At 33.7% G+C, this 27,005-nt stretch overlaps 1 protein-coding gene across 1 annotated transcript in view; it reads left to right on the top strand.

Annotated features, from left to right (window-relative positions):
• Window positions 1-27,005, top strand: part of Lrpprc (leucine rich pentatricopeptide repeat containing) — a 104,716-nt gene that overhangs the window by 49,127 nt on the left and 28,584 nt on the right. Inside the window, exons 17-27 of the mRNA XM_047522317.1 lie at window positions 562-668; window positions 881-958; window positions 1,295-1,339; window positions 1,671-1,784; window positions 2,790-2,920; window positions 3,652-3,737; window positions 5,159-5,366; window positions 13,677-13,801; window positions 14,295-14,401; window positions 23,378-23,446; window positions 24,189-24,279. Of these exons, the coding sequence (XP_047378273.1) occupies window positions 562-668; window positions 881-958; window positions 1,295-1,339; window positions 1,671-1,784; window positions 2,790-2,920; window positions 3,652-3,737; window positions 5,159-5,366; window positions 13,677-13,801; window positions 14,295-14,401; window positions 23,378-23,446; window positions 24,189-24,279 (1,161 nt within the window). The remainder of the gene's footprint in view (window positions 1-561; window positions 669-880; window positions 959-1,294; window positions 1,340-1,670; window positions 1,785-2,789; window positions 2,921-3,651; window positions 3,738-5,158; window positions 5,367-13,676; window positions 13,802-14,294; window positions 14,402-23,377; window positions 23,447-24,188; window positions 24,280-27,005) is intronic.

Here is a 27,005-nt window from a genome sequence, read left to right on the forward strand (position 1 = left end):
CTATACATTTTATGCCTGAATGCATAGGAAAATTACTGTTGTTACAAAACATCTTTGTTAATCTTGGTTTTTCATTGGCTAATAGGCAGCTCTCCACAGGATTACTGTATCTGCTTATTAAAATTATTTAACTTTCTATACTCAACATCTCCAGTCCTTTCTAATTTTGTATGTTTCTCTAAATATTACCCACAAAAAATTAGTGTAGAAATGTGTAAAGACATTTATTTATTTTCACTACTTGTGATTTGGACAGAAGAGGGGTAAGGCCTTGGGCAGGACCACTTCTGTCACAGAGTAGTGGAAAAAAATAGATTGAAGTAAGATTCAGTACTGAAAAGCTGTCACTCGGTCTGAAAATAATTAATATTCCTTTCACTCACCAGTTAGATATGTGCTCCCAAACCACATAATCTCTATGCCTCAGTGATCATTGTTGCCATTTCAGAGCCTCTCATCAGGGTGACATCTCACACCAAAATGATTTCTTATAAATTAATCTTGATAACATGACAGTCTCGGTAATTTTAGTGGAATGCTTTCTCTTGTTTTTTTCCACAGAAGCTGTTGGCTATTTTCTTTATAACTTGATTGACAGCATGAGTGACTCAGAGGTACAGGCCAAGGAGGAGCGTTTGAGACAATACTTCCATCAGCTGAAGGAGATGGTACCATTTCATTTTTTGCTATATAATGCCTGTCCTGCCTGACATGTATCTATTAGATTTGAAATTGCTGCTTTTAAGTACAACCAGACCACTTCTCAATGACATACAAGAGTTGGAGACTTAAATTATGTCTGAGATAATTTCTGTTAGACAAAATTTCAGTTTAGTTGTCTAAAACTCAGGTTTTTCCCCCCTCCCTTCCCTTTGCACAGAATATAAAAATTCCTGAAAATATCTACAGAGGCATTCGTAATCTACTGGATAGCTACCATGTTCCTGAATTGATTAAGGTGTGTGAAATGCTTAATTTATATATAAAGACCTGTTAAATGTTATTTAAATATGATACTTTTTTGCCGAAAAAAATGAAAAGAAAAAAGTTTCATTGGCAATCATTAAAACAAAGCTTTTCCCTTGATTGTTAGTAAAAACTGTTTATATATTGAAGAATACATTTAAAACCTTAATTGTAATAGTAAAGTATGAACAGAATTGCTGCAACATTTTGGAAAGGTAGACAAGTAGCAGTAAAATAAAGTGGGACTTTCAAAATTTTCTTCAGACATTAACTATATAAATTTTTCCTGTGTCTTCTAATTTTGTGCTAACTTAAATCCCAACTTTAGGATGTTAATATGATGGTTGAAAGAGAGAAGATAGACTCTCGTAAAGTAAGTAGGTTTGTGAGTGGATTCTACATGCTATAATAACTGCATTTAACAAACATTCTAGACTGTACCCTTATAAAATCATTTTAATCATTTTGTTTACCTGTAAGAATTTGGTAAAACTTATTTGCCATCTCAGAAAAATCAGCAAATCTAGGAAATGTACATATGGTCTGGAAAGGTTCATTAACCCCTGGAGTGCATTTCTGTCTCCCCAGGTAAATATCCCTGTGAGCATTTATGACATAAAGGAAAGTCAGTTTAAAGGGAAGGGTGACAAGGGTCAAATTTTCTTTTTACAGTAAATTTTTCTTTTTCCTTTCTATTTCCATAGACTCAGCAACTTACACCATCTGATTTGGAGACTACACTTGAAAATCTAAAAGCTGAAAATCAACCTATAGGAGATGTCCTGAAGCAACTGATATTAATGCTTTGTTCAGAAGAGGTAACATTTGTTTAAACATTTCAAATATGCTATTAGGGTAAAAAAGTCTTTATGGTTCACAATAAGCAAAACTGAACATAATATTTATGATTTTTACAATTGATTATTATATGTCATGCTTGTGAACAATGCAATTAAATGAAAGGTTAACTAATTTCAGCTACACCTTGAATGGCATGTTTTCGGGTTGCTGTAGTTTGTTTACAATAATCTGCAAAGTGAATGATAGTAACAGCCGTGATAGGTTTATCATACATGCCAAATGTCCTTTCAAGCCATGGCTCCGGTCTCTTATATCTAGATTGTCAAGCAACTGATACATGCAGTAGTCATTTGCAAGTCAAATATTACTAGGTTGTTAATGCAGGGATTGAAATTCCATTTTCCTGCTGGAAAAAAGCTCTCTGAGATAAAGGGTCTCTTGCCTTTTTTCAGTGGGCATCCAGCTGTACTTTGTGTTCATTTTAGTGTGTGTCTGCAATTTGAGGGATATCTCTAGACTTTTTTCAGTTTCTAATTCAGCAAGCCTGTGGTTTTAGGAAAAAAATATCATAACTGAGATTATAACATGGTACTGTTAGATTTTAAAAGATTTCTTTATATTACTTTGGTATTAAACTAGACTGAGGAACTTTTTATTGGTACATATTTCTGCATCTAGAAATTAAATTGTGATTAGGGACTGATTTAGGAAGTTTTTAATCTGGAAGTCCTCTCTAAACAGTACAGTACACAAAGCTAAAACATCAAATTTGGCATAAGTGGTGACCTATTTTACAATAAAAATTCCAAATTTGCATTTATTAAAATTATCCTACATATACATCTGGCCCACCTGCTTTTTAAAAGGTAAATAAAAATACCAAGGGTCAGGACCAAGTTAATAACAAGAAGCCATTTATTTTTAAAGTACTATTAACTTTTTCTAAACCCTATAACTAAAAATGTAACATTTACTTTTATATTAATTTCTTCTTTCTTTTTCACTTTAATTCTTTATTTTAGAATATGCAAAAAGCCCTTGAATTGAAAACAAAATATGAATCGGACATGGTTGTTGGTGGCTATGCAGCTTTGATAAATTTGTGCTGTCGACATGATAATGCAGAAGATGCACTGGACTTGAAGCAAGAATTGTGAGTACCCTGGCATTGAAACAACTTATCTACATTTATGCTGATGTACAACCCTTGATGGGTCACCTAGATTGAATATTACTGCCTTATATAGTTCAAAGAAATTATTTTGTATTTTTGAAGTACTCTGATTAGTTCAGGCTTGTTTCAACAAGGTGTGATTTTAAGTACAATAACAGTCCAGTCCTTAAAGCCACGGGTTTTTTCCATTGGTTATACTGTTGGTGATAGTAACTGTTTCATAAGGCTCGGTAACATTTCCCGTTCTATACTGTACTATAAACAAAATTCTGTTCATTTCTCAGGGATATTCTTTAATCCCCATCCTGATATATTTAGCAAATAAAAAGGTATTTACTTTTTATTTAACACTGTTATATAAAAACTATTTACATTTTGTATAACACTGAGGTATTTCACAATACCTTCACAATGAAGGTTAGAATTACATAAAGTGCCATAAAGCAAAAGTGTCTTCATTGGTATCATTTGCAGGTGGAATGATGCAATGTGTATGTGTGGTGTTAAGGATTTTTACTTCTGAAGTCACTTACTATACTGTACATGTTAATTGATATGTGGCTTCAAAAATAAATCGTAATTGAAATGTAGGTGCCAATATTAATAGGAATTCGTACCAGATGAACTTTTGGAAGTAATAAATAGATATTGTAGTCCTTTTTGTTGTAAATTGTCTTCTAACATAATGTAACCGGTTTTATTTCATAAAGTGACCGTTTATATCCATCTGCTGTCCTTGACACCAACAAGTATTTAGGCCTTGTGAAAGTATTGGGAAAGCATGGCAAGCTCCAAGGTAAGTCTCCCCACATAAAGGAATGATGGGATGCAAGTATTTGCCTCTGGAATAACATGTGAATTGATATTAATGGTATATCATGTCCTGCAAAGTGCTTGAACACTTTGCATACAAATTTGCATGTGAATCCAACCAGAGCCACATGGACAGTGTAGGCCATTAGTTTTAATGGATTGGCAAGCTTGTCATTTACATTTGCACAGCTCAGTGCCTTTTGCATTTCTGCAGCTAGTTTTTATTAGCATTGCTGTTTGGATTGAGTTTGAAGATCATGACTTATGGCACAATTTGCTTGTATGCCTGCACTAATGGCTTTGTTTTTGCTTAAGAAGATCTGAAGGCTCAACATAAAACGTATAAACATAACCTGATATATAAGAAACTGAATTTTGTACTCATTTTTAGCTGAACTTTTAATAATATTAACAAAATGTTTATTTCCGTTGACTTTTTTATTTAGAATTTCATGAGAAAGGCGTAGCTGATTAAATTGTTGATTTGCATACTCCTAATTTTCTCATTGTTGAGATAATGCTAAACCTAATATAATTAAATGAAACTTGGTAATATATTCATATTATTTACTTGTTTCTTAACTTTCTGAATTTGACTTTATTCTGAAACTTCTTTTTTAGCCTTCCTCACTTCCTTTTGTTTTTAGAAATGATTTTTTAAAATTTTGTTTTGGGAATAGTGTACAGAGAAAATATGATTTGAACATTGAAATTTTTCCTGGGAAGCCTTTCTAACACAGAAAACTCTATAAAGATTAGCCTGCTTTTTAAAAATCACTTTTTGTAAAGTGGTCAAAACATTTTGTCTGTATAATAATTAAGAACAACGTTATAAAAATGCACTTATTCCATATCCTAAAATGTTTGTTTCTACCTTCCTAATGAAGCTTAATGAATCTAATGTATTAACATGCAGTCTTTTGGAAAGCTTTCATTGGCTCTGCTTGGCTAATTAGTATCGACATAGCAAACAGGCCCTATCGGTATCAGACCATTAGTCTGGCTGTATATACAGTGTAAACACATCTTTATTATCTGGCCTCCTGACAAGCCATCTGCTGAAGAAACAATGGTGTGATTTAGCAGATGTTAGCTCTGAACGATAAAAGCATCCATTTAGGAGGATCTTACAGCTATAGGGCAGACTGTACAGGGTTATGTGGTGCAGAGTGGGCACACAGTCCCTATCTATAATTTGTAGTCAAAGTTGCAGGGAAATGATAAAACCATGCTATTGTGGATTTATAATTGTAGTCTCGTTTAGAAATGCAAGTAGTAATTAACTTGAAATCGGCATTATACACTAGAATTTACATTCCTGCTGGGCTTGAAATGCTGTTTTAATAGCAGTTTGTTTTCCCTACATGAAATTACCTAAGGGTCTTTTGTGTTACTTCATTGTAGATGCTATTAACATTCTAAAGGAGATGAAAGAGAAGGATGTTCTTATCAAAGATGCAACAGTCTTGTCCTTTTTCCACATTCTAAATGGCGCTGCTTTAAGAGGTGAAATTGAAACAGTAAAACAGTTGCATGAAGCTATCATCACTCTAGGGTTAGCAAAACCATCCACCAACATAAGTTTACCATTGGTCACTGTACACCTGGAAAAGTAAGTTAAATTTTGAATTTTAAATGTTGGCGTTAAAAAAATGAATCTAATCATTTTGGGATTATACTTTGTAAGTACATTGATGTGGAAGCCTTGGGGGTCCCTTGCCAAAGAATAAGGGTACTTAGATGGTTTAGGTGACCTTTAAAATCACCAGCAATCCTGTGGTTCTGTGACTTACTTCTCAATGAAGTGGTCTCTGGTGATTTTTTTCTAGTGGTCTCTGGTGATTTTTGTGATAATGTTACTTGAAATTGAATCAAATTATTGAGCCTAGTAAATGCTGATTATTAATAGATGTAAGAAAGAAAGGTACTCTGGGTTTTTGATTTTGTATCATGACTCTCCTTCAGGTAATAAACATAGAAATACTTTTGCAGTACTCCTGGTCTCCATATAGTATTTTAATCACCTGTATCAGTAGTTTTTCTAGTTTTGAAAAATGATGGAGATGTTTCTGCCTTGTGGGAAGAAAATCTTTGTTGATAGGGAAAGATTTACTGAGTTTGAAAATTTTACATTTGAAATGCACTTGTTTGTACCCAGTTTAAGACATCATCTGCAATGCAAATCATAAAATCAGTCTACTCTTTTGTAATGAGTGAAACATTTTAATAAGATGCTTAAGCATACCTCATTACCTTCCTTTACTTTTGCTTTTGTTTTATGTTTTGCTTTTTAATTTCCTAGATCTTACCTCTTTGTCATCTTTTGCATGGCTTAATGCAGTTTGTAATCTGCTTATTCTGTGATTAGGATTTTCTGATTTTAGTATGGATAATGTCCCATCAATGCCAGGAGGAAAATGAAGTTTATATTTTAACATTTCTCATATTCTCCTCAAATTTCTAATAGTTTTTATTTATTTAATATGGGATATAATTAGCTGAATGTAATGACTGATTTGGTATTGAATTTATAGAATAAAAAAAATTTTAAATAGTTTTGTTAGGAAGTGTGCATGTTCATAATCGTGAACACATGCATATGCACACTCATCCAAAATAATTCCTTTGCCATCCAATCATAAACAGTTATCAAGTTGGGTGATTGACCAAATCTTATAAGCTCTGCAATCTCAGCATTACATTCTTTTAAAGATATAGTGATTCAAATCGTTACTGCATTATTGAGTTCTCATATTCACAGCCAACTTTATATAGAAATCCTATAATTAATATGTTTCCTACTAGAATTTTTTTTCAATTGTTTAAAAGACCCATCTCTGCAAATTGCATGTGGAACTCTGCACAGGGATTTGAAAGAAATGGGCCCAGTGCCCAGAGGAATTAGGCCCTCCTACACTACTGGGCAAAAATAAAATAATTAACAAAGAAAACGAGGCCATGGTAGAAAAGTATCTTACAAATAGAAATACTTTGAAGACAGTAGAGACGTGAAAGTTTTCCAAAAGAGGTCTGCAGATGGGGCTCATGAACCAAGGAGAGCTTACCCAAGGGAAGATGAAAACAACACAGAATTCAGATGTTAACCTGGAGCATGCTCTGTGCCTCTGATTATTTAGAACAGTTAGGTATTTGTCTGTCTCAGTCAAATTTGGCTGTCTTTGTTAATTGGCTAACAAAATCTTAGTTTGTATCTTTTCCTTCATGGTATCTTAATACTTTCAGATACTTATAGAAATTATTGCCTTCTATTTTTATTTGCATTGAGTTTTAATTATTTTCTTTCACTATCTTTACTTTGCAGAAGCAGTCTCCCTGATATGTTCTTTCAGTTTCAGATATCATTATAAAAAGGTTGTGTCAGCTGTTTTAGAGTCATGAGAAGAATAAAAAGGATATAAAGAAAATTTAATTTTTATAAAATTGCAGAAAGAAGTAGTAGCACTTCTATTAGAGAAAAACTGGAATAAAACACTAACTTTGAAACTTTTGTTGAATTCTGTTTTGTCTAACTGATAGAAGATGGCTAATTAATTCAGAATCATGACAAGTGCTAGGATTAACTGCACTAACCTGCCAAAAAGTCCCCATGTATTTGATTTGATTAAATATGTTCAGTCTTCAGTAATACCATGTAATTGACCCCAGCAGGTATGAGCTCATCTGGGGAGTGAGCCTTATTTATTCAAACTTGTGATAAAATTGTTAAAAACATTTCTGAATATCATTAAAAAGCCTTCATTCTTTCATTCAGAAGGCAAGCATCTTTTTGGCATGTCATTGCAAAAGGCTCTAAAGAAGATATCAGTTTCATATTATAATTCTGAAGTAAATCTCTGAGATCGAGTTTCTTAGATAATCAGTTAAGATTCTGTGGATCTTTTGAACCGATTTTTCTGACATTGGATAAAGCACAGGAGAGATGATGCCATGTCAGTTTGTGTTACTTGGATAATGCTTTGTGGATTTGGAAAGAATGCATTTTGTTTTTATTCATTTGCCAAGAGAAATCTAAAACTACATGTTTACAATATGATAGAGAAGTTGGTAACTAATTTTTGTTATCAGAATGATATTGCTTGTATTGAACAGAAAAGGAATATGAAGAGTTAAACGTATTTTTGTGTGCTCCTATTATATTACATTACAATCTGTAGGCCATTATCTACATGTACTCCAGATGAATATTATGTTAAACATTTTCTTATATAACTTTATTTTAAAATTTACTTTTTTATTAAAATCATCTGACTCAGGCAGATGACAGGGATCCTCCATATGTAGGAAGAAAGAAATACTTTAATATAGTTTGAAAGAGCTTTTGATTAGTCTTCATGTTATGGTAAATGAAATAAAATTAATAAAATCTGGGCCATTAGATTTGAAAGCAGAGAAATTTGTAGGATGCAGTTTCAGATTCACTTGTTTTACAGCTGATCCATTTTGGTTTCATTGCATGTGAAAAATATTGAAGCTGTTTAACTGGATTATATTAGTGCACATGATCAAAGCAGCTTTAATTCTGCTTTCCATTAAGAATTTTTTGTGTGTGTGCTGATTTGTGCTATAATCTGCATATGCACAATATGCATTTAATTTAAGTGCATCATGGACTTTGTATACCTAATCCTTCCAGAACTCTTGCTGAATTAATCTTGAGTTTTTCATAAATGTCACAGTTTCTGTAAGATGAACCTATAACAGTGTAAGTTTTGAAAGTCATTGTAACGCTTTGATATGTTACGTAAATGGGAAATACACTTTTAAAATGCTAGTTATTCTGTCATATACACTCCCCTTCAATTTTAGTATCTTCATTTGTACTGGATACTTTTATTATTTATGGGAATGCTTGTCTTCTAGAGTAAAACTCTTTATGTGCTGAAAGGAAATTAAGGAGGTTTGGCTCTTTTACTCCATTATTGCAATTAAGAATTTACCATCATCAGTGCCAAAGGACAAAAAGTGTTCATTTGCCCTAGGGGGACAGGACAGTGATAAGATGATTTTTCGTCAAGGATCATTGGGTCGTAATTAAGTTACATTCATGGCTATTGCTTTTTGAAGGATGATTGGTAAATGACAGGCTTCATGTGCTTAGTACGGACAGTGTGCAGTAGGGTTTTTTCTCCCTCTGTCAGAAAATCCTGTTGAGCCTGATAATGTAAATGTGGCATTTTATTCTGAACAAAAGAGCAGGGAAATGAGCTATCTTGTCTAATCATTCAGTTGTTTAACACCGACTTCCAGTTTAGACTCAATTGGCTGGAAAGCACTTGACATGTGAAGTTAGTGCTGTTCGGAACGCATGTTTGAGTAAATTTTAAAGTAAGTGACAGCTAAATTGTACCTAGGGAAATTACAAAGCCTTCAACACAGTTAATTTTTTGGGGAGGATTAGTTGTAATTGCAACACCAGTCTCCTTGAAGATTCCTCATTTGTAGATGATGAACAGAAAAAAACATTAGCTCTTTAAGGACTGATTCTCTTTAACAGAATAATTTTTGTGAAGATGATGGTTTCCCTTGAATTGATTTCTCCTCATATTAAAATCTGCTGAAGATTTATAGAATAGTTTGTTTTTAGGATGATGAGTTTGTTTTTTGTTCCTTTTTTAAAACTTCCCCCACCCCCAGCTCCATTTTTCTCCAGTGAATTCAGATTTGAGAGCTTTTCAATCAGTAAGGCCTTTAGGTAAATTGCCACTTCAATAACACTTTATGCATAATGTTGAAGCACTTTATTCCAATTAAAAATCAATATTTGTCATCCTTTTTTGTTGTTTAAATTAAATACATGCTCTGGGTTGAAACGGTACTTCCTATGTATAAGTGAAGAAACTAAGTCGAAAACTACAGATAGGTGAATGAATATAGACAGTTGGCACTGACCATTCTGCTTTCAATAATTCAAGATCATATGGAACACATGAGTGATTTTATAGTTATATATTAAAGGATTTATTTGAGTTAGAACTTTGTTTTTTTGGTACCTTGAAGGAACTATTTTGTTTATTTTATTTTTTTTTCTAATTAGTTATACATGATAGTAGAATGCATTTTGACACATCATACGTAAATGGAATATAATTTTTCATTCTTCTGGTTGTACATGATGTAGAATAACACCGTTCGTGTAGTCATATATGCACATAGGGTAATAATATCTGATTTATGCTACTATCTAGAAGGAACTATTTTTATAATCAGTGGGAGCCTGCATCCTGCCTTACATTTGCTTTTCTGTTGTTGATAATTATAGCATACTTTAATTTCATTTTAAAGACTAAAATAAATAATATTAGATTTGGCATATAAGCTTTGAACTTGCCTTTTATGTTTTCTCTTATGTAATAAATGAAAAATGTAGCTTTTGGTAGCTTTATATGTAGTCATATTTTCTTTAAAATGAATCACTGGTTCTAGAATGAATTTTAGTATGGTCCAAGTGAACTCATTCAGGATAACAAATGTAACTCTCTTTTAAGTTTTCAAATTACTTAATCGTTTGCCCCTGTCCCATATATGGGTATATTTTTAAAATTTAGAATTACAGAATCAACTTTCCCCCAAGTTTGCCTTTATTTCATAGGCTCACAGAATTTTGGCAAAGCTTACATTGTTAATTTGTATTAATAAGAATTAAGAATACTTTTTTTTTTTTTTTTTTTTTTTTTTTAAAGCCAAATGTGATGGTGCAGGCCTGTGGTGGTCAGAGGCTGAGGCAGGAGGATCTCAAATTCCAGGCCAGCCTAGGCAACTTGGCAAGACCCTGTCTCAAAATAAAATTGATAAAAGGGCTATAGACGTAGCTTAGTGGTAGAAGCTTGCCTAACACGTGCAAGGCCCTGGGTTTAATCCCTAGTACCACAAATACATGCATATATACACACATGAATAACTTATTAAATGGTTGTTTTTTTATTAGCATATATAGTTTTATTCATGAAAATTACTTTATGTAGTTCATTGAAATTTGGGGGGGTTTGGTATTTAAAATATTATGATGGATTTTTATTTTAGAGATCACAGTATGTTATAGCATTGATTTTCTTTTGTATTCTTTGAGGCTTGTGAAAGTCAGTGACTTAAAATTTTTTTCAAGAATGAGCTTTCAAAAATATGGATATAAATATTTAGAAATTATGTGTATATATTGAAATAAGCAAACAATCAAAGTTTTGAATGCAGAATTGATATATCAACAGGGTATTTTCAAAGGATTATTGTTATTTTTGAGAATTTAAAATCATTTCTGGTACACAAAGTATAAAAGGAAATCATAAATCACATTGAGTCCTAGAAGTTAAAAGTATACTGATTGGAAATGTATCAGCCACATTTTGGCTGAAAAAGCAGTTTCAACCTTTTTGTATTTATATATATATTGCTACTCTTACTCATTTTATTCTGTCTTATAAAAGTGGTATTTTCACATGATGATTTTGTCTATTAGTGTGAAACATGAATAGATGATCCGGATCAGCACAGATCCATAGACCCTTTGGGAGGGAACCCAAGTGTTTTTGAGGTCAGCCTTGGTGATGACCTGCTGTTTATCATCATTTCTAGGAGTCTGAGCCATGGGTAGTACTTATGGGTTGAGGTCCACATCCAAAGTCCTTTGAGTATACAACTCTATTCATAGTGATGCTAATTTTAGATGCTTTTTAAATATTTTTTATTACCAGCACCTGGGTGTTCAGCTTTTTATAGGAAAGACCAATGATGACCTAAAGTATGGGAGGAATATAAATTTTTATCTTTTTAAAGTGACATGATCCACTCACATGGCAGAATGCAGATACAGAGACAGAAAAGAACCAGTCATTTATTTCATTTCTGTCTTCAGTACACTTTGTATGAAGTGTCCACTGTAGATGTCTAACTCATTTTGATGGCAATCCTAAGAGAAGTAACATTGGTTCTTAAAATTACTAACAAATATATGAATTATTTCAATTTTGCTATATTTGTCTTTTCTGTTGTTGTTCTGAGCATGTGTAATTTTCCAAAGCATGTATTTGGAGACCTGAGACATTAACATGTCGCTTTGATTGGCAGAACAATTATTCATTCATTTATTGATAGGTTTAGCCTAATGTAGGGCAAATAAAATTGAGACAATACGATTCTAGTTTGGGGATTGATCTGAAAAAGCAAACCTTGCCAGTTTGGTTGGGGAGGGGGGATCAAGAAACACCAGTATGTGTTAGTTTCACTCTTAAAAATGCTTTAGTAGTTTTCCACTGAGTGGAATTGCAGAAAGGGAATAACTGAACCTGTGTCTGAACAAGGGAAAATACTGATTATATAAAGCTTTATATCATATGTGGTAGCTACTATAGCATTTCTCTTGTATGACAGTAATCTAGCCTGCAACATCTACTTTCAGTTTTGAAATTAACCTGTAATTTAGTCTTCACCCCAAATGACAAAAATTCAAATGACTCTGTGGGGTGCCAGAAGATGCACTGTAAACAGGGCTTAGGAAGGGGATAAGGTAGAGTTCCATCAGGATAGGCTCATTTTCACTGTGTCAGTATTATTGTACTGAAATTAACACTTCTTCATTCTATTTCCTTTTTTTTAGTACAGTTTAAAATCTTAATCTAGATAAAATAGTAATCTGATCTAGGGCAACGTAACATTTGTATAATGGACAAAAATGTTGAGACTGTAATAGGAAATTTGAAAAGACTTTCTTCCTTGTGAAAACTGATGTATATGTAAGATAAATTTATATTCTCTATGAAAATTATTGTTAATTTCACTAGTTATACTTTGGTCTCTCTCTCTCTTTCTCTCTCTCTCTCACCATGTTTCTTTTTAAATCCAATACATAACTTCATTTAAAAAAATCTTTAATTTCTTATACCAGATTGTACCACCTTAGTAGGTTATGTAGACAGCAGTGCTTTTCATAGACTTTAACGTGCAATGAGATGCTCTGAAGTGAAAGTGGAAGTCTTTAAGAACCTGCTGCCAGTATTTTGTTTACTTAGTTGCTTTAGGCAAATAAGTCAATCTCTAAATGCCTTAGTTTCCTCATCTCCTTAAAAATAAAGAAGGTGGCAAGTAGAACTGGATCACATAATTCCTATAACTCATCTAAGGTCTTACATACTTCTCACGCTGCCATTTTTCTTTGAAAGGAGAAAAAGTACTTTTGAAGAACCCACAAAACATTTCTACACTGTTGTCTAAGAAACTGACTGAAATGAAAATAACTTTATTGCCATGTAAAACAAAAACTGACTTTATAACTGGAAATAATTTTTCTAAGGAAAAAATATTTAGAATTCTAGAATTCACTGATCCTCAAGTGTATCCAAGTTTTAGCAATAATACATTCCTGTATACACGAACCTAAGGCTATTTCCTACTGGTCATACTGGTAAGGTGGCAGTTTGAAAAATATTATGATAAAGTTAAAAAGTGCTTAAAAATTTCTTGATAGCTATTGATGAACACTTAATAAAGTTTTATAACTGCAGTTATCAAAGGCCATAAAATCCTTTAATAGTTGGGAAAAATATTTTACAGTAATCCTTGTTTTTAGAAATAATATATTCTTATGATAATTTATTACATCAAAGTCAAATTTTATTTATAATAAAATCAGAGAATGCCTTTATCTATTTTGACTTTTCTTTCTCCCTAAGTACCTTTAAGCAAAATAATAAAAGGTAAAACAAGGAGAACAATGAACTGCTAATATGTGTGTATTCTGAACATTTATTTATATATAAGAATTTTTTTCCCCCCAATTTTGATCTTTTGGTTACTGAAAGTGAAGTTCAGTTTACATTTTGATTGGTCTCTGTGTATCTCTAAACTTATTGAGAGCTAAACTAAATTTCAATATATTTTATTCATTTTAATTTTTAAAAATTTTTCTAAGGGATGACTGGTCTGCTGCTCTTGAAGCCACCATTGACTGCTATGAAAAGTATAAAATATTACCAAGGATTCATGATGTCTTATGTAAACTCATAGAGAAAGGCGAAACAGATCTAATCCAGAAAGGTTAGTTCCCTAAACATATTAGTGTAGTTGGATTTTTTTTTTTCTTGCTTGTGTAATCAATATGAAGAGAAAATTTAACAGAATGCAAGCACATTGAGAGATGCTTTGTGACACTTTAGAATTGGAAAGAAACGTATCAGGTAGATTTTAAATATTGTAAATATCCCTTGATTTTTGATAAATGTTTCTTTTAGAAAAATTACCCCTCTGTTATTTTTTTGCTCTCTGCTACTTGGTGCTCTGCCTTTATGAAGTTTTTTCTTTTAACTTTATCCTCACCATTTCTCTTTGAAGTTAGTCTTAGGTACTCCATGTTATATACTTTTAGATAAGGAATATGACAGAAAATTGGTTGGTAAAGCTATATTCTTAAAGTTATTCTCGATATTCATTTTTAAGATAAAGGTTTTTAAAAATTTATCCAGAACTTCATATGATACTGTATTTTAATGTTTTTCTTCTAATACAGATTTTTTTCTTCTCTCCTATTTAGCAATGGACTTTGTGAGCCAAGAACAAGGTGAAATGACGATGCTCTATGATCTCTTCTTTGCCTTCCTACAAACAGGAAATTACAAAGAGGCCAAGAAGATCATTGAGGTGTGATTTTAACTACAGTATTCTAATTGTACAGCTATTTAGACTCTTAATTAGAATACATTTAAAATTTTTAACCTTTAATTACACTTGTTCTGATTCATGTTAATAGAATTCAGAGCCAATAATGGGGTGGGGGGGAATCGGCCAGCTTCTTTATTGTATATAATTACAGTTCAGAAAAGGCAGTCTGGTTGTATATTGAATTTGTTTCCTCACTTTGTTAAATTCACTATTATATATCAAAATGATATTTGCATATTAAATCTTGGATTGTGGAACAATTAAATTAAACTGGCATTCCTGGGTGTAAAGTTGCTAATCCTCTTTGCCAAAGAATTCTTTGTTCTTAAAAGCAGTAGAATTTAATTTGCTGCAGACCATGCTCAGATTTATTTGTAATGCTTGTCTACAAGTTAATCAGCCAAACAAGTGCTGTCTGCAACTGTTTGGCATTTAATTTAAATTTTCTTTTTCTTTTTCTTTCCTCACTATGGTAAGCAGCTTATGGGAAATGGTAGGTGACAAACCTGGCCTATTTAGGATTAGTATATTTTATCTAGGCTTTACTGAAATTTTCGTTACTGGAATTGATAAGGCAAAGGGCAACTATAAAGTCCATCCAAATTGTGATTATTTTCACTACTAATAAACAAGTCTTTGTCCAGTAAGAAAATAAAACATTCTACAGAAGGTAAACCATTGCTTTAAGAAAAATAATTTCATGTAATTAAAACTGTTCACTTACAACAACAAAGGTAATCACATTTCTCTCAGATCATACTTTGCTTTTACTCTATGTCCTTTCCCAGAAATGTCCTTGGTAGGCAGGACAAAAGGTGGTATTTGGCCTCCTTTTCCTGAAACTGAAAATGTAGGCTTACAACCCAGAAAAGTATTACTGTTTCTCTTAATGTTTTTCAAAGAAAAGTCTAGTGTGGGAAAAGAAGGCTGTGAAATTAATTCAGAACTTTCTTCTCTTTCTCTGTCTTATAATTCAGATCTGCCCACCTGTCAGTGTCTTAGTGCTTCTGTAGTAGTTCATTTGTGTTTTCTAGGAAATGGTATAAATTCTTCCATTGCAAGTATGCAGTGAATTTAAAAATGAGAGTTGTCTGCTTCTTGATTTTATTGCTCGGTATGCACAGTCTTAGTATTAGCAGGTCACTGATCAGAGTAGAAATGGAGCTTGGGTTTTTAGATAATAGCAATGAAGGATTCTGCAGGAGGAAAGTATGTTCCTTTCTCTGTGTAATAAGCAAGATGTAATAGAAAAAGCCACAGGCATTGGAGTAGTCCTCCTTTTACCATCTACTTGCTTGCGTGATAATGGACAAGTTACTAAACCTTTCTAAGCTTTCTCATCTGTAAAAGGGAATATATGTCTTTAAGATTCAATCACATAATGTATGTAAAGCTGCTTGCATGTTTCCTGGATTATGGTAAGTGATCAATAATATTAATTCTCTTTGCCCCTTGAAGGTGGGGATTGTGTTGTCTTTTTTCCCCCACATAATTTTCTGTGAGATCCTTAGCTTAAGGTACGTGCTTGTCACACAAATTGTTAAGAGAAGATGGTCTCTTAATTACTTTAGAGCTTTGCCAGTATGCATCATTTAGGAATAACTGTCTACTGACAACAGAATTTTCAGAGTGGATTGTACAGAATTGTTTAAAGGATAAAGAATAACTATACAGACCCAAAGATAGGATAACAAGGTGTGTAATATATGAGAATATACTGAAGAGGTTTTTCAGGGATTTTTTTTTAAAAAATGATCCATTGAAGGTGAATTAAGGTGGGAATTTGCTTTTTTGCCATTAAAATTCAAGATCTAAAATTATCTAAGGATTATTGAAAATACCAGAAGTAATGAAAATTAATGAACTTGGGCTATAGAAGCATATGAAAGAATTCTCTACATATTTAGCAACATTCTTATCATTTCCCCCAAAGTAATAGGGTCTTATCAATGGGTAGATTTCCCTGCAGTTGAATTTCCAAAGCTGCTTTGTATTTGAAGCACTATGGGTGATGAATGAGATAAGCCCAAACCTAAAAATGTATACATTAAGTGATTTCAATGTATAGATATGACCTGTTTTGTTTTCAAAATGAGTTTGTGTATACACACATATATATAATTTATATATCATGTATTATACATAATATACACATTTTGTTTCTATACATAGTTAGAAGGGTAGAATTAGCCAGTTCTTAAATATATCTTATGTATTTTTCCATAATGAGCATATTTACTCTTACACTTAGAAAAATTGTTTTCTTCCAAAGGAAAGAGTAAGAGAAGAAAACAAGTCTGGTTAAACCAGATCAACTCTTGAGCAGCTAATATGAAATCCTTGAAGATGAGATTAGTATATAAAGATAACTACTATGTAAGGCTGAGAATTATTAACTAATATATGAAAGTATCAATAGTTCTGAGAGTTCAGGAAAGGAACTTATTCCCTGTGTAGGAAGTAGGAAAGACTTCTGGAGTAAATGGGTTTTGATATGGTCAGCTCTTTAATATTCATGTTTTTGATGGGATTGAGAAGCATATTAGAATTAGAAGTAGAAAAGGGAGATCTCTAGTTCTCTCATTCTGGGTATAAGATTTGTTGAGAGTATTTGGAAAGGTAGATAGTTTGAAGATTTTGGATACTGATACTTTTCAGTACCAGAATAAGGAAACTGGAGTTAATTCAGAAAACAGTAGAGTCTGAACAGTGTTAAAAATGTTTTTATGCCATCAGGTTATCATATAGGTTAAAGGGGACTTGGGGTAGTGAGATTAATAAGGATCTGAGTTAGGACAGTGGTCACAGAAGGTTTTAAGATTCTTTGTCATCCCAAATGATATATAGTAATTGAAGTACCGTGATCTTAGTTAACAGAAGGTGGGTGATTTAATAGGAGCATAAGATAAACTAAGCTCTGACTTAGATCTAACATAACCTCTTCTATCATGAAGGTTGAGACGAGGCATTGGCAGTTTTCACCTGAAACTTCCTGAATGCAATCCTTAGAATAAGGCAGTTAATAGCATTTGGGTGGCTTCCCATTTTGACCATTTTCTCTCTCCCTCTTTTTCTTCCTTCCCTCCTTCTGTCCCTCCCTCCCTTAAACAAATACTTTTGGTCTGTCTTACTGACTAGTCAAAAGACAGACCTTAAAAATTAAATCTATAAAATGCAGTATTTGCCAACTATGATGGTGCACGCCTGTAATCCCAGCAGCTCGGGAGGCTGAGGCAGGAGGATCTTGAGTTCAAAGCCAGCCTTAACAATTTAGCAAGGCCCTAAGCAACTTAGTTGAAACCATGTCTCTAAATAAAATATATATAAAAAGGGACTGGGGGTGTGGCTCAGTGGTTAAGTGCCCCTAGGTTTAATCCCCAGTATCTGCCCTCCCCCACCCCCCCCACTGCAAAGGGACTGGGAGTGTAGCTCGATGGCAGAGCACTTGCCTAGTATGATTGAGGCCCTAGGTTCAATCCCCAGCACTGCTCCCCCCAACCACACATACGAAGCAGTAGTTGCTATAAGATAAAGTATTGTAGTAAAGATCTATTTCAGACTAGGTTTTTTCAAGGTAGTAAGTACTCTTGAAAGGAGAACTAAAGCTAAAAGATTAATTGGGCCGGGTGTAGTGGCATACAGCCATAACCCTAGTGATGTGGGAGTCTGAGGCAGGAGGGTCTTGGGTTCAAGGCCAGCCTCAGCAAATTAGCAAGACCCTAAGCAACTTAGTGAGACCCTATTTCAAAATAAAAATAAAAAGGGCTAGAAATATACCTCAGTGGTAAAGCACTTCTGGGTTCAATCCCCAGTACCCCCCCCAAAAAAGGTGAATTGGAATTGTCTTGCATTATTAAACACTTTATGAATATTAGTTTGATTTCCTTCATTTTTCTTTTTAAAATTTATTAATTATTACTTTTTTTTTGAGACAGTCTCGCTTACGTTTCCGAATCTGGCCTCAAATGTGATCTTCCTGCCTCAGTCTCCTGAGGTGATTGGATTACAGGCATGTGCCTCTGCACTCAACTCTATATGGCATATATAACATTGTTTCTGGTTGAAGTCAACCCTTTTGTCTCTTCTGCAGTTTCATCTTCTGTGAACTATCTAGTTCCTTCTAGCATTCTTAGGGCACATTCTGGAATGAATAATGTGTGACATTGAAGAAATGTTCACAAATGACTTTACAAACTTACATGATTTTATCAGGTAGATATAGTTTATAAAATATATTGTATATCTCACCAATAATGTTCAGTTTCATCTCCCCCCTCCACACCAACCCCAGATATGGAAACAAGTAGAATTGTACATCTTATTATTCAAAATATGTCACGTGTAAAGACTCACTGTTTTTTTTTTTTGTTGTTTTGTTTTTTTGTTTTTTTGCGGTGCTGGGGATTGAACCCAGGGCCTTGTGCTTACGAGGCAAGCACGCTACCAACTGAGCTATATCCCCAGCCCAAGACTCACTGTTAATGTCATTGCTCAATTTAGTCTTCTTTATGGTTTTTCTGTTCTTTTATTCAATGCATACTTCATTTTTACATATAATTGAAATGTGTTGAATCATGTATCTTAATACTTTATTCACCTTTCAACACTGCTTCTTAATTCCCCCACAGTGATTTAGAACTGTAAGCTTTTGGGGGGGCGGGTAACCAGGGGTTGAACTCGGGGCACTCAACCACTGAGCTACATCCCCAGCCCTATTTTGTATTTTATTTAGAGACAGGGTCTCACTGAGTTGCTTAGCGCCTTGCCATTGTTGAGACTGGCGTTGAACTTGAGATCCTCTGCTACTGGGATTACAAGTATGTGCCACCACACCCAGCTAAACATTATTTTTAATGGTCACATCATCCCTTTTTATAAATGAAGTAATGTTTATTTGTCCCTTTCTCCTTTGAGGAAAGTTTTTATTGTTATTATTAATAATCATGATTCACACCTTTACCTACAGGCATACTTGGTTTTCAGATTATTTATGTTGGATTGTACCTCAGGACTGGGTCAGCTGCCCCTACCATTTTTAAAGTGCCTGGTAGATAAAAGACAGAAATGCTAATGTCTTTTGGAAGTGAGGCCTCCTTTGTGGTTCATGGGAGTAGAAATTTGACTGAGTTTTGGTCACACATTTCTTTTGCTATGAACTCTGGTAAAATAAAGTGACATTTCTCTGTAAACAAACAAATTTAATTTCATTACTTTAATTACATCTTAAAGTACTTTAGTCACCCCCTAGGAAGGGCATGTTGCTGACCATTTAAAATAAAGTAACACTTATTGAATAATTCAGTTTATATTTCAAGACTGGATATTAAATCCAGGAATAGATGATATATATAAGATACAAAGTTAATTAACAGTATGAAATGTTAAATAACTGTATTAAAGGCTTCTATAAGGAACTATGTCACAATTTATCACTTACAGAGTGCCTGTCATATGCCAGGCACTGTTGGGCTCTCAGTGTAGTCCACAGATGAGAAAGATCCTGCTTTAAATATAACCAGCATTTCTTAGTGTAAACTCTTCCCCCGGGGCTCAAACCTAGATTACCAGGTGAACAATATAACTAATAATGGTAATTCTTCTATGCTTCACAAATGGTTTTCATGTACATCTTCATATGAGCCTCACAGAACTACTTTTAGAAGTAACTAGGGCAAAGAAATTTAAGGTCCAAATATGGGCTGTGGAGCTTCTTTATGAGTAGTAGCTATGGAGTTTATAAACAGGCCCTTATTTTCCATTTTCTGTCATTTCTTTTGTGCCATCCCTAACTTTGCGATCTCCCAATCCCTCAGTTTCCAAACTATGAAAACAACTTACCCTTTCTCTTTTTCAGGTTAAACTTTCTTGAAGTTTTCCTCTGTCCTAATCTTGATTTTTTTTTTTTTTCCTTTTAGTTGTCAGTGGATCTTTTTATTTCATTTATTTTTATGTGGTGCTGAGCATCGAACCCAGATCCCCTCACATGCCAGGCAAGTGCTCTACCACTGAGCCACAACCCCAGCCTCTCATCTGATCTTTCTAACCCTTCTACCCTATAGCCAGAGTAAATTTGCTGTCTTACCAGTGGAGGAAAAACTCTTTTGATCACTTTTGCGTTAAGACCAAAAGTTGGTATTTAAGTGGTTTCCCAGTCTTTGTTACTCTTCTCTTTGTTCTCCACTCGACCAAATTCAGGGCTTTTATCCCAGTATGCCTTCCTTAATAGGCCAGGATGGATCCTATTTGTACAGAGTAGATATTAGATCTAGTTTTTCTTCCCCTGACCTCCAGAATTTCAAGTTGAGTCAGTTTTCATGCAAATTCAAACCCTTCTCCCTTGAGTTAGTTTACTTACTATCTCCTGTACTGTCTCCTGTAATAACCAGTGAAATGGATCATGTTTAGTTTATGGTGGACTGTTACCTTGACTTGCTTAGCTATGTTTTCCTCCTAATTAGACATGATGGTCAAGTCTGTACTGAAGAGTTTAGAGAAAGGTATAATTTCTAAAACACTTAGTAAGTGCCATGATACCTTGCTCTTTCCTAGCTATGGGGGCAAATAATTTGAACTGGATTCTTGTGCCTGCTCTTGGAAGCCCTGTGCACATGATTTTTTCTTCCTGCTCTACTAACTACAGGACATGAGGCGAGAGTGGGAGTTTTGTTGATGTTGTTATTGTTTTCTGTTTTTCACTTAAACTATATGATCAGTAAAACTCAAAGTAGGTGAAAATTTCTGTTTGAGTCACATTTAAGATGATCTTCCTTGAGATAGATTTGAAGTACAATGGGAAAAAATTCCTCATTTCTTTTTACTTTAAAAGTAATAATCACTTGATTCTATTTTTATTGGTCTACATAGAAGCTTGTTATGATACCAGCAGATTTAAATCAGTATAATTTAATGAAACTAGAACAATGATGGTTTGGTTTACTTTTTTGTGCTGATCAGTAACTGCAGAGCTATGTTTTGAAGCACAGTCACTCAGGTAGAAACAAACATGCCAGTTTTTCTATTATGATAATTAATTATCTTCACTATGTATTAAATTTTATGTAGCAAAATACAGAAAGAATTATATAAGTAATTTCACTGTTTTAATTAACATTAACTGGCTTTTGCTGTTATATTTAACATCCCAATTAGAATTCTGTTCTTCTCCATGTTTTTATTACTTTTTCTATTTCTGCTTTCAACTTGCAGTGTTTAAAATTCAATAAGATGTTAAGAGATAAGCCAGAAATGTTGACTATTACAGTAGCCCAGGAGATTTAGTTAATCTGACCTAGATGTTCTTTTGAGGATTGAGATTTATATGTGAAAACAGTTCTCAATTTCAAAATGAAACATAGGAGGATCTGCTATATAAGTCAGCTGTCCTGCTGGTGACAGGCAGATTAATCAGCCACAAACAGGAAGAGTTTACCTTGAAAGTTGTGCTATTTAGATCTTTGGCATTTGGATCAGCACTAATATTGAAAGTTGTAAGCGAATGTAGTCCTTGCATTTTGCTGTGTTCTAAAGAGGATTATTTGCTAGTTTTTGAAGGGCTTTTTGTATACATTGATGTTGGTTTCATTTTCACTATAATACATGTAAAACAAAACAGATGTGAGGAAAGTCTTGAATAAAAATTGAATGTGATATTAATGATATTTAGGAATATATTTCAATGGTTAATTTATCATTTATTTCTTATATCCCAGGATGTGGATACTTGCACCATTAGAATGAGAACACTTAACACAATTTTCACTGTATCCATGTTCCCATCTTTCTGACAATTGTAATATGTTAGTTTCTGCTTCAGTTTTTAATTTAAAATTGTATATTTGTATATTTAATTTAAAATTGTATATTTAATTTAAAATTGTTATTTTGTAAAATTAAAAATAATGGGGAAACCAGCCACACTGGCACATGCTTGAAGTTCCAGCTACTCAAGAGGTTGAGATGGGAGAATCACTTGAGCTCAGGAATTCAAAGCTAGCCTAGGTAATAAGGCGAGACCCTGTCTTTTTAAGATAATATTATAATAATGGGGACTTGCCAGTAGGGATCAGATTCAAGGGACACCTGGTTACATCAACAGAGCCCAGTAGAGAAAGCAAGAAAGGTCCCTCTCCTCTAGAGTAGTGCAGCGAAGACTGATGAGTTCGTGGTTGTCTTATCATAGTGCTGGGATTGAAATTCGGTGTTTAGTGGTGAAACCCTCTTATAGATAATGAAAATACTGTAGTCAGAGGGACAAATCCTTGGAATTATGTTGAAGTAGTTTATCTTTTATTCCAGTTTCCAACATTGTGAAGCCAGAGTTGACTAAATTATTTCTAATTGAGGATATAACACGTTGCAATTTTTGAAGCAAACTGACTGTGAACTAATTTTAAGAACTTTGCTTGTTTTACTACTTAAACATTCAGTTTTAGATGCTAGACAGCATTTTTTTGTAACTGTTAGAGTACTTTTATCACTGTATATTTTACAAAACATGTTTCTTTTGAAACAGAAAGCCATTGGTTTGTTATTGTGACAGTTGTTAATAATTCTGTGTAACATGTTAATAATTTCTGTCTCCTGAATTTGTTGCGATCTCTGAGGTATGTGTGTGAAGGGGTGGGGGGGGGGGTGGCAACCAAGGACATGTTTTTAATTTGATATATGTTAATTATTTCATCACTTCTTTTTGAACTAAAGGAAGCGTAACCATTTTCTTTTTTAAAGATTTATGGAATGAATATTGACCAGCAAAGCAGCATTTTCAAATAACCTGAATCTTGTAGACACAAGTTAAATATAGTTTAGATTTTATGCTCTGTTTTAATCCTTATTTTAGGTCTTTGATAACTATGGAATTGCATTATAGGTTTCTTTTAGTGTATTCTCTTTGAGGAAAAATATAATATCTAGCTAAAACTTACCTGTGTGATATATGATTATTCTGTTTTACAGACACCAGGCATTAGAGCTCGACCTACAAGACTTCAGTGGTTTTGTGATAGATGTATTACTAATAATCAGGTTTGTCTTTAATTTCTGATGTCTGAACTACTTAGAACTGAGAGAGCATATGTCTTACATGTCATATGACCATTTGGGGATTTTCAGCAATGGAGCATTGTGGAAGTGCTCTTATCTTGATTATTCTTCAAATAAGTGATATCTTATTTTGTTACTGGGCCCTGAAGATTTTAAACTTACTTTACCCCAGTTGCTTTGAATAGGCTGACTTGACTTGGCAATTTAACCTGCTTTAGTCCTTAGTGATTGGAGAAGATGCCTGATGGAGCCCAGGGGAATTTCTACTTTCTTTACCCCCCCGCCCCAGTGCTAAGTATCTATTCACCTCATGCCAAATAAAAGCCACAGGAATTCAATGTTTTTTATTAATTTACAATATGCTGGAGTTCTCTTTGTCCTGTTCTCTGCCCCATATATCTTTAATTCTCCAAAATGTACCTTGGTGGAGATTCTCTTATTTTTTGTTTTTGACTCCAGAGGGTCCATTAGCCCTTTCACTTTAAAGAAAAAAAAATTTTTAATTGTGTTAAAATATGTATAACAGAATTGTTTTAACCATTTTTAATTGTACAGTTCAGTGACATTAAGTACATTCATGCGGTTGTACTCGACCCTTTAGTTTTTGAAGTGAGGTTAATCTGCCCCATGGGTAAAGCTAATTTGGATTATTTAGCTGCTGTCTGTCAACCATAAAATACATCTTTTACACAATGTAAATCTACCTGTTAATCTTATTTTTAAGGTTGAAGCTCTGGAAAAATTAGTGGAGCTGACACAAAAGCTATTTGAGTGTGATAGAGACCAGATGTACTACAGTCTGCTAAAACTGTACAGTAAGTGATTTGACTACTTGTCATGTTTTCAGTTATTTAGTCTGTTGAAGGCAGTGACAGGAAAGGAGTATTAGGCTTTGAGGAATCTGCAGGCATTGTCAAATGTGGGGTTTTCAACAGAGACCAAAGTGAAGGCTAGTTTGAACTTTATCACAGAATGTTATATTATATTATTGGACATTGTGTAATCTTCATAACTTCTGACACTCATACTGGAATATGAAGGTAAAATCTTCATCCTCAGTTGTTCTCTTTTTGTGTTCCTGGAGCCCAGAACTATAGGTGACACATATTCCATGTTGTTAAGGACCTCCCATACTCATCCATGCCCACTGATCTAAAACCCCGGCCCACCAAACCTCCTGCCTGTGTTATGGGGGACTGGAGTTAAGGTGTGAAAAAGAAGAGGACTTCTTTTTGATATTTTTTCATTCTTTAAAATGAGAGGTCCTCACAAAAAGAAACCCAGAAACATGATGTAGCCAAGATACCACTAGGAACGTGGACAGGTGTTTGCATGCTCAGGGTTAAATGATACCTTAAATGTTGAGTCCATCGATTTAAAAACTGATTCTACTTCCTTAAAAGTGTTTTCACCTGTTAAATAGAATTTATAGGAAGCTATTAATGTGAACTGAGCTCCTTTTGCACCAGGCCCAACAGACCAAATCAAAATGCAGTTACTTGTACTGAAGGTCTACACAACCAAATCCAACCTTTCAAGAACTCAAGAGAGAAAGAAATGATAGCCAGATCCCCAAACAGGCCAGTTTTAGCTGGCATGATAAGAAAGTCCTTCTTCAACCTTTACAAGGAAAGTACTTTTGAAACAACCATTCTTTTTATTCTTTCCTTCAGCCCGCTTCTGTCTATAAAGTTAAACTCTGCTCAACCCATTGGAATACTTGTTCTATTTTATACAGTAAGGGGTTGCCCTATTCCATAATGGGAATTAAAAGCCAATTAAGAGCTTTAAACTGAAACAGAAGACAAAATAAAATCTTCATCAGAGCCACAGAATTTGATAAGACTTTTGTTTTTTGGTACCAGGGGTGCTTTACCAATTGAGCTACATCCCCATCCCTTTTTATTTTTATTTTTTTATTTTGACACAGGGTCTTACTGAGGCCAATCTCAAACTTGCAATTCTCCTGCCTCAGCTTCTTGAGTCTCTGAGATTACAGGTGGCCACCACTGTACCTGGCTTAATAGGATGTTTTGGGGAGAAACCATTCCTTCTTTTCTTTTAAATCCTGAAGTAGTAGATTTATCAGTCACTCATTTTGGTATTTGTCGACACATTCATGTGTATAGATCTTTTTGCAGAAAGATGCATATCTATATATACACTCACTGCTAAACAATTTCTTTACTATATTTTATACTCAGTTATATTTTATAAGCATTTTTATTAATCATCTACAAATGACTAATATACTGAATAAATATGCTGGAAGTTAACCAATCCTCTGTTGTTGGGCGTGTGAATAAATTTTAGTTTTCCATGTTGCAAAACAATAGCACAGTATTCATCTTTGTATTTATATCTTAATTGTTTCTGTATGACTGAATTCCTAGTATTTATATTAAGAGTAAGGAGCGAATGTAATTTCTGAACCTTTGACTTCTTTTACCAAATAGTCCTGTCATACATTTATATCAGTATACACATTTGGGAGTTCTATGTCCCTTTTTATCTTTGGAAGCTTTATCTTACTTCCTGATGATTTAAGTAAAATATGACTTACTTTAAAATGGACTTTCCAATTTTTGGTTGATTCGAAGTACACACTTCACAGTGTAATTCTTAGAAATTTGGCTTCAGTGAAGATAAATTCTCACACACAGTGTAAGAAGCTGAATGTATAGAATGAAAACTTGTTTTAGACCTTCGGTGCTTAATTCACTCTTCCATCCACTTCCACTTCATTTTGAAGAATCATTTCATGCTTAAAATATAATTTTATGCAAACATTTTTTAAAAAATCAACATACCAAGTTTTATATTCAAATGTGACAACCCTACAATTACAAAAGTAGTGCCCTGAAGAGAAAGCAGGTTTCAGAACGGCTGTGAGAATGTGTGGGGTCAGGTAGAAATCCCGGCAGGCCAAGGGGTGGCAAACCACACACTTTTATTTTATTTTTTTCCTACTCAGATGAGCTCTTACTATTATTAAACCAAACACACAAAATAAAACAAAGAAAAAAAAGAAAACCTTTAGATTCTTCTTAAAATTCCCTAAAGATAGTCAGTCTCTGAGGTATCAAGCCATTTTCTTCTCCTTGATTCCTCCTATCTACTCTGTTAGACATGTGCTCCGATTTCTTCTTGCTCTGAATATGAGCCAGTGGTCAGAAGAGCTCAACAGAATCTGACTTAGGAATCCTTTTTTGGGAAGTAGATTTTTTAACCCTGTTTTTTATGTTCCCACCTTCTGTAGTGCCATAAATAGATCATCTGGTTGTAAAAACCTTAATCCTTTTCTTTTTGAAGAAAAAGCAAACTCCCCTTTTATAACTCACTCTCTATTTTGCCCTCTGACTTGGATTACAAGGTAAATATTGTTAAGTGGGCACAGTATATTTGAAAAGCTACAAATGGTATGGAATGATGTGTAAAATTTCCTGTTATACTTGAAAAAAATTATATTTTTCTGAAAACTGTAATTTGTTTGGCCTACAAAAATTTTCTATGAATTGTTCTTTTTCATGATAGGATTTTA

Source organism: Sciurus carolinensis, chromosome 13 (assembly GCF_902686445.1).
Source record: "Sciurus carolinensis chromosome 13, mSciCar1.2, whole genome shotgun sequence".
Taxonomy (NCBI): domain Eukaryota; kingdom Metazoa; phylum Chordata; class Mammalia; order Rodentia; family Sciuridae; genus Sciurus; species Sciurus carolinensis.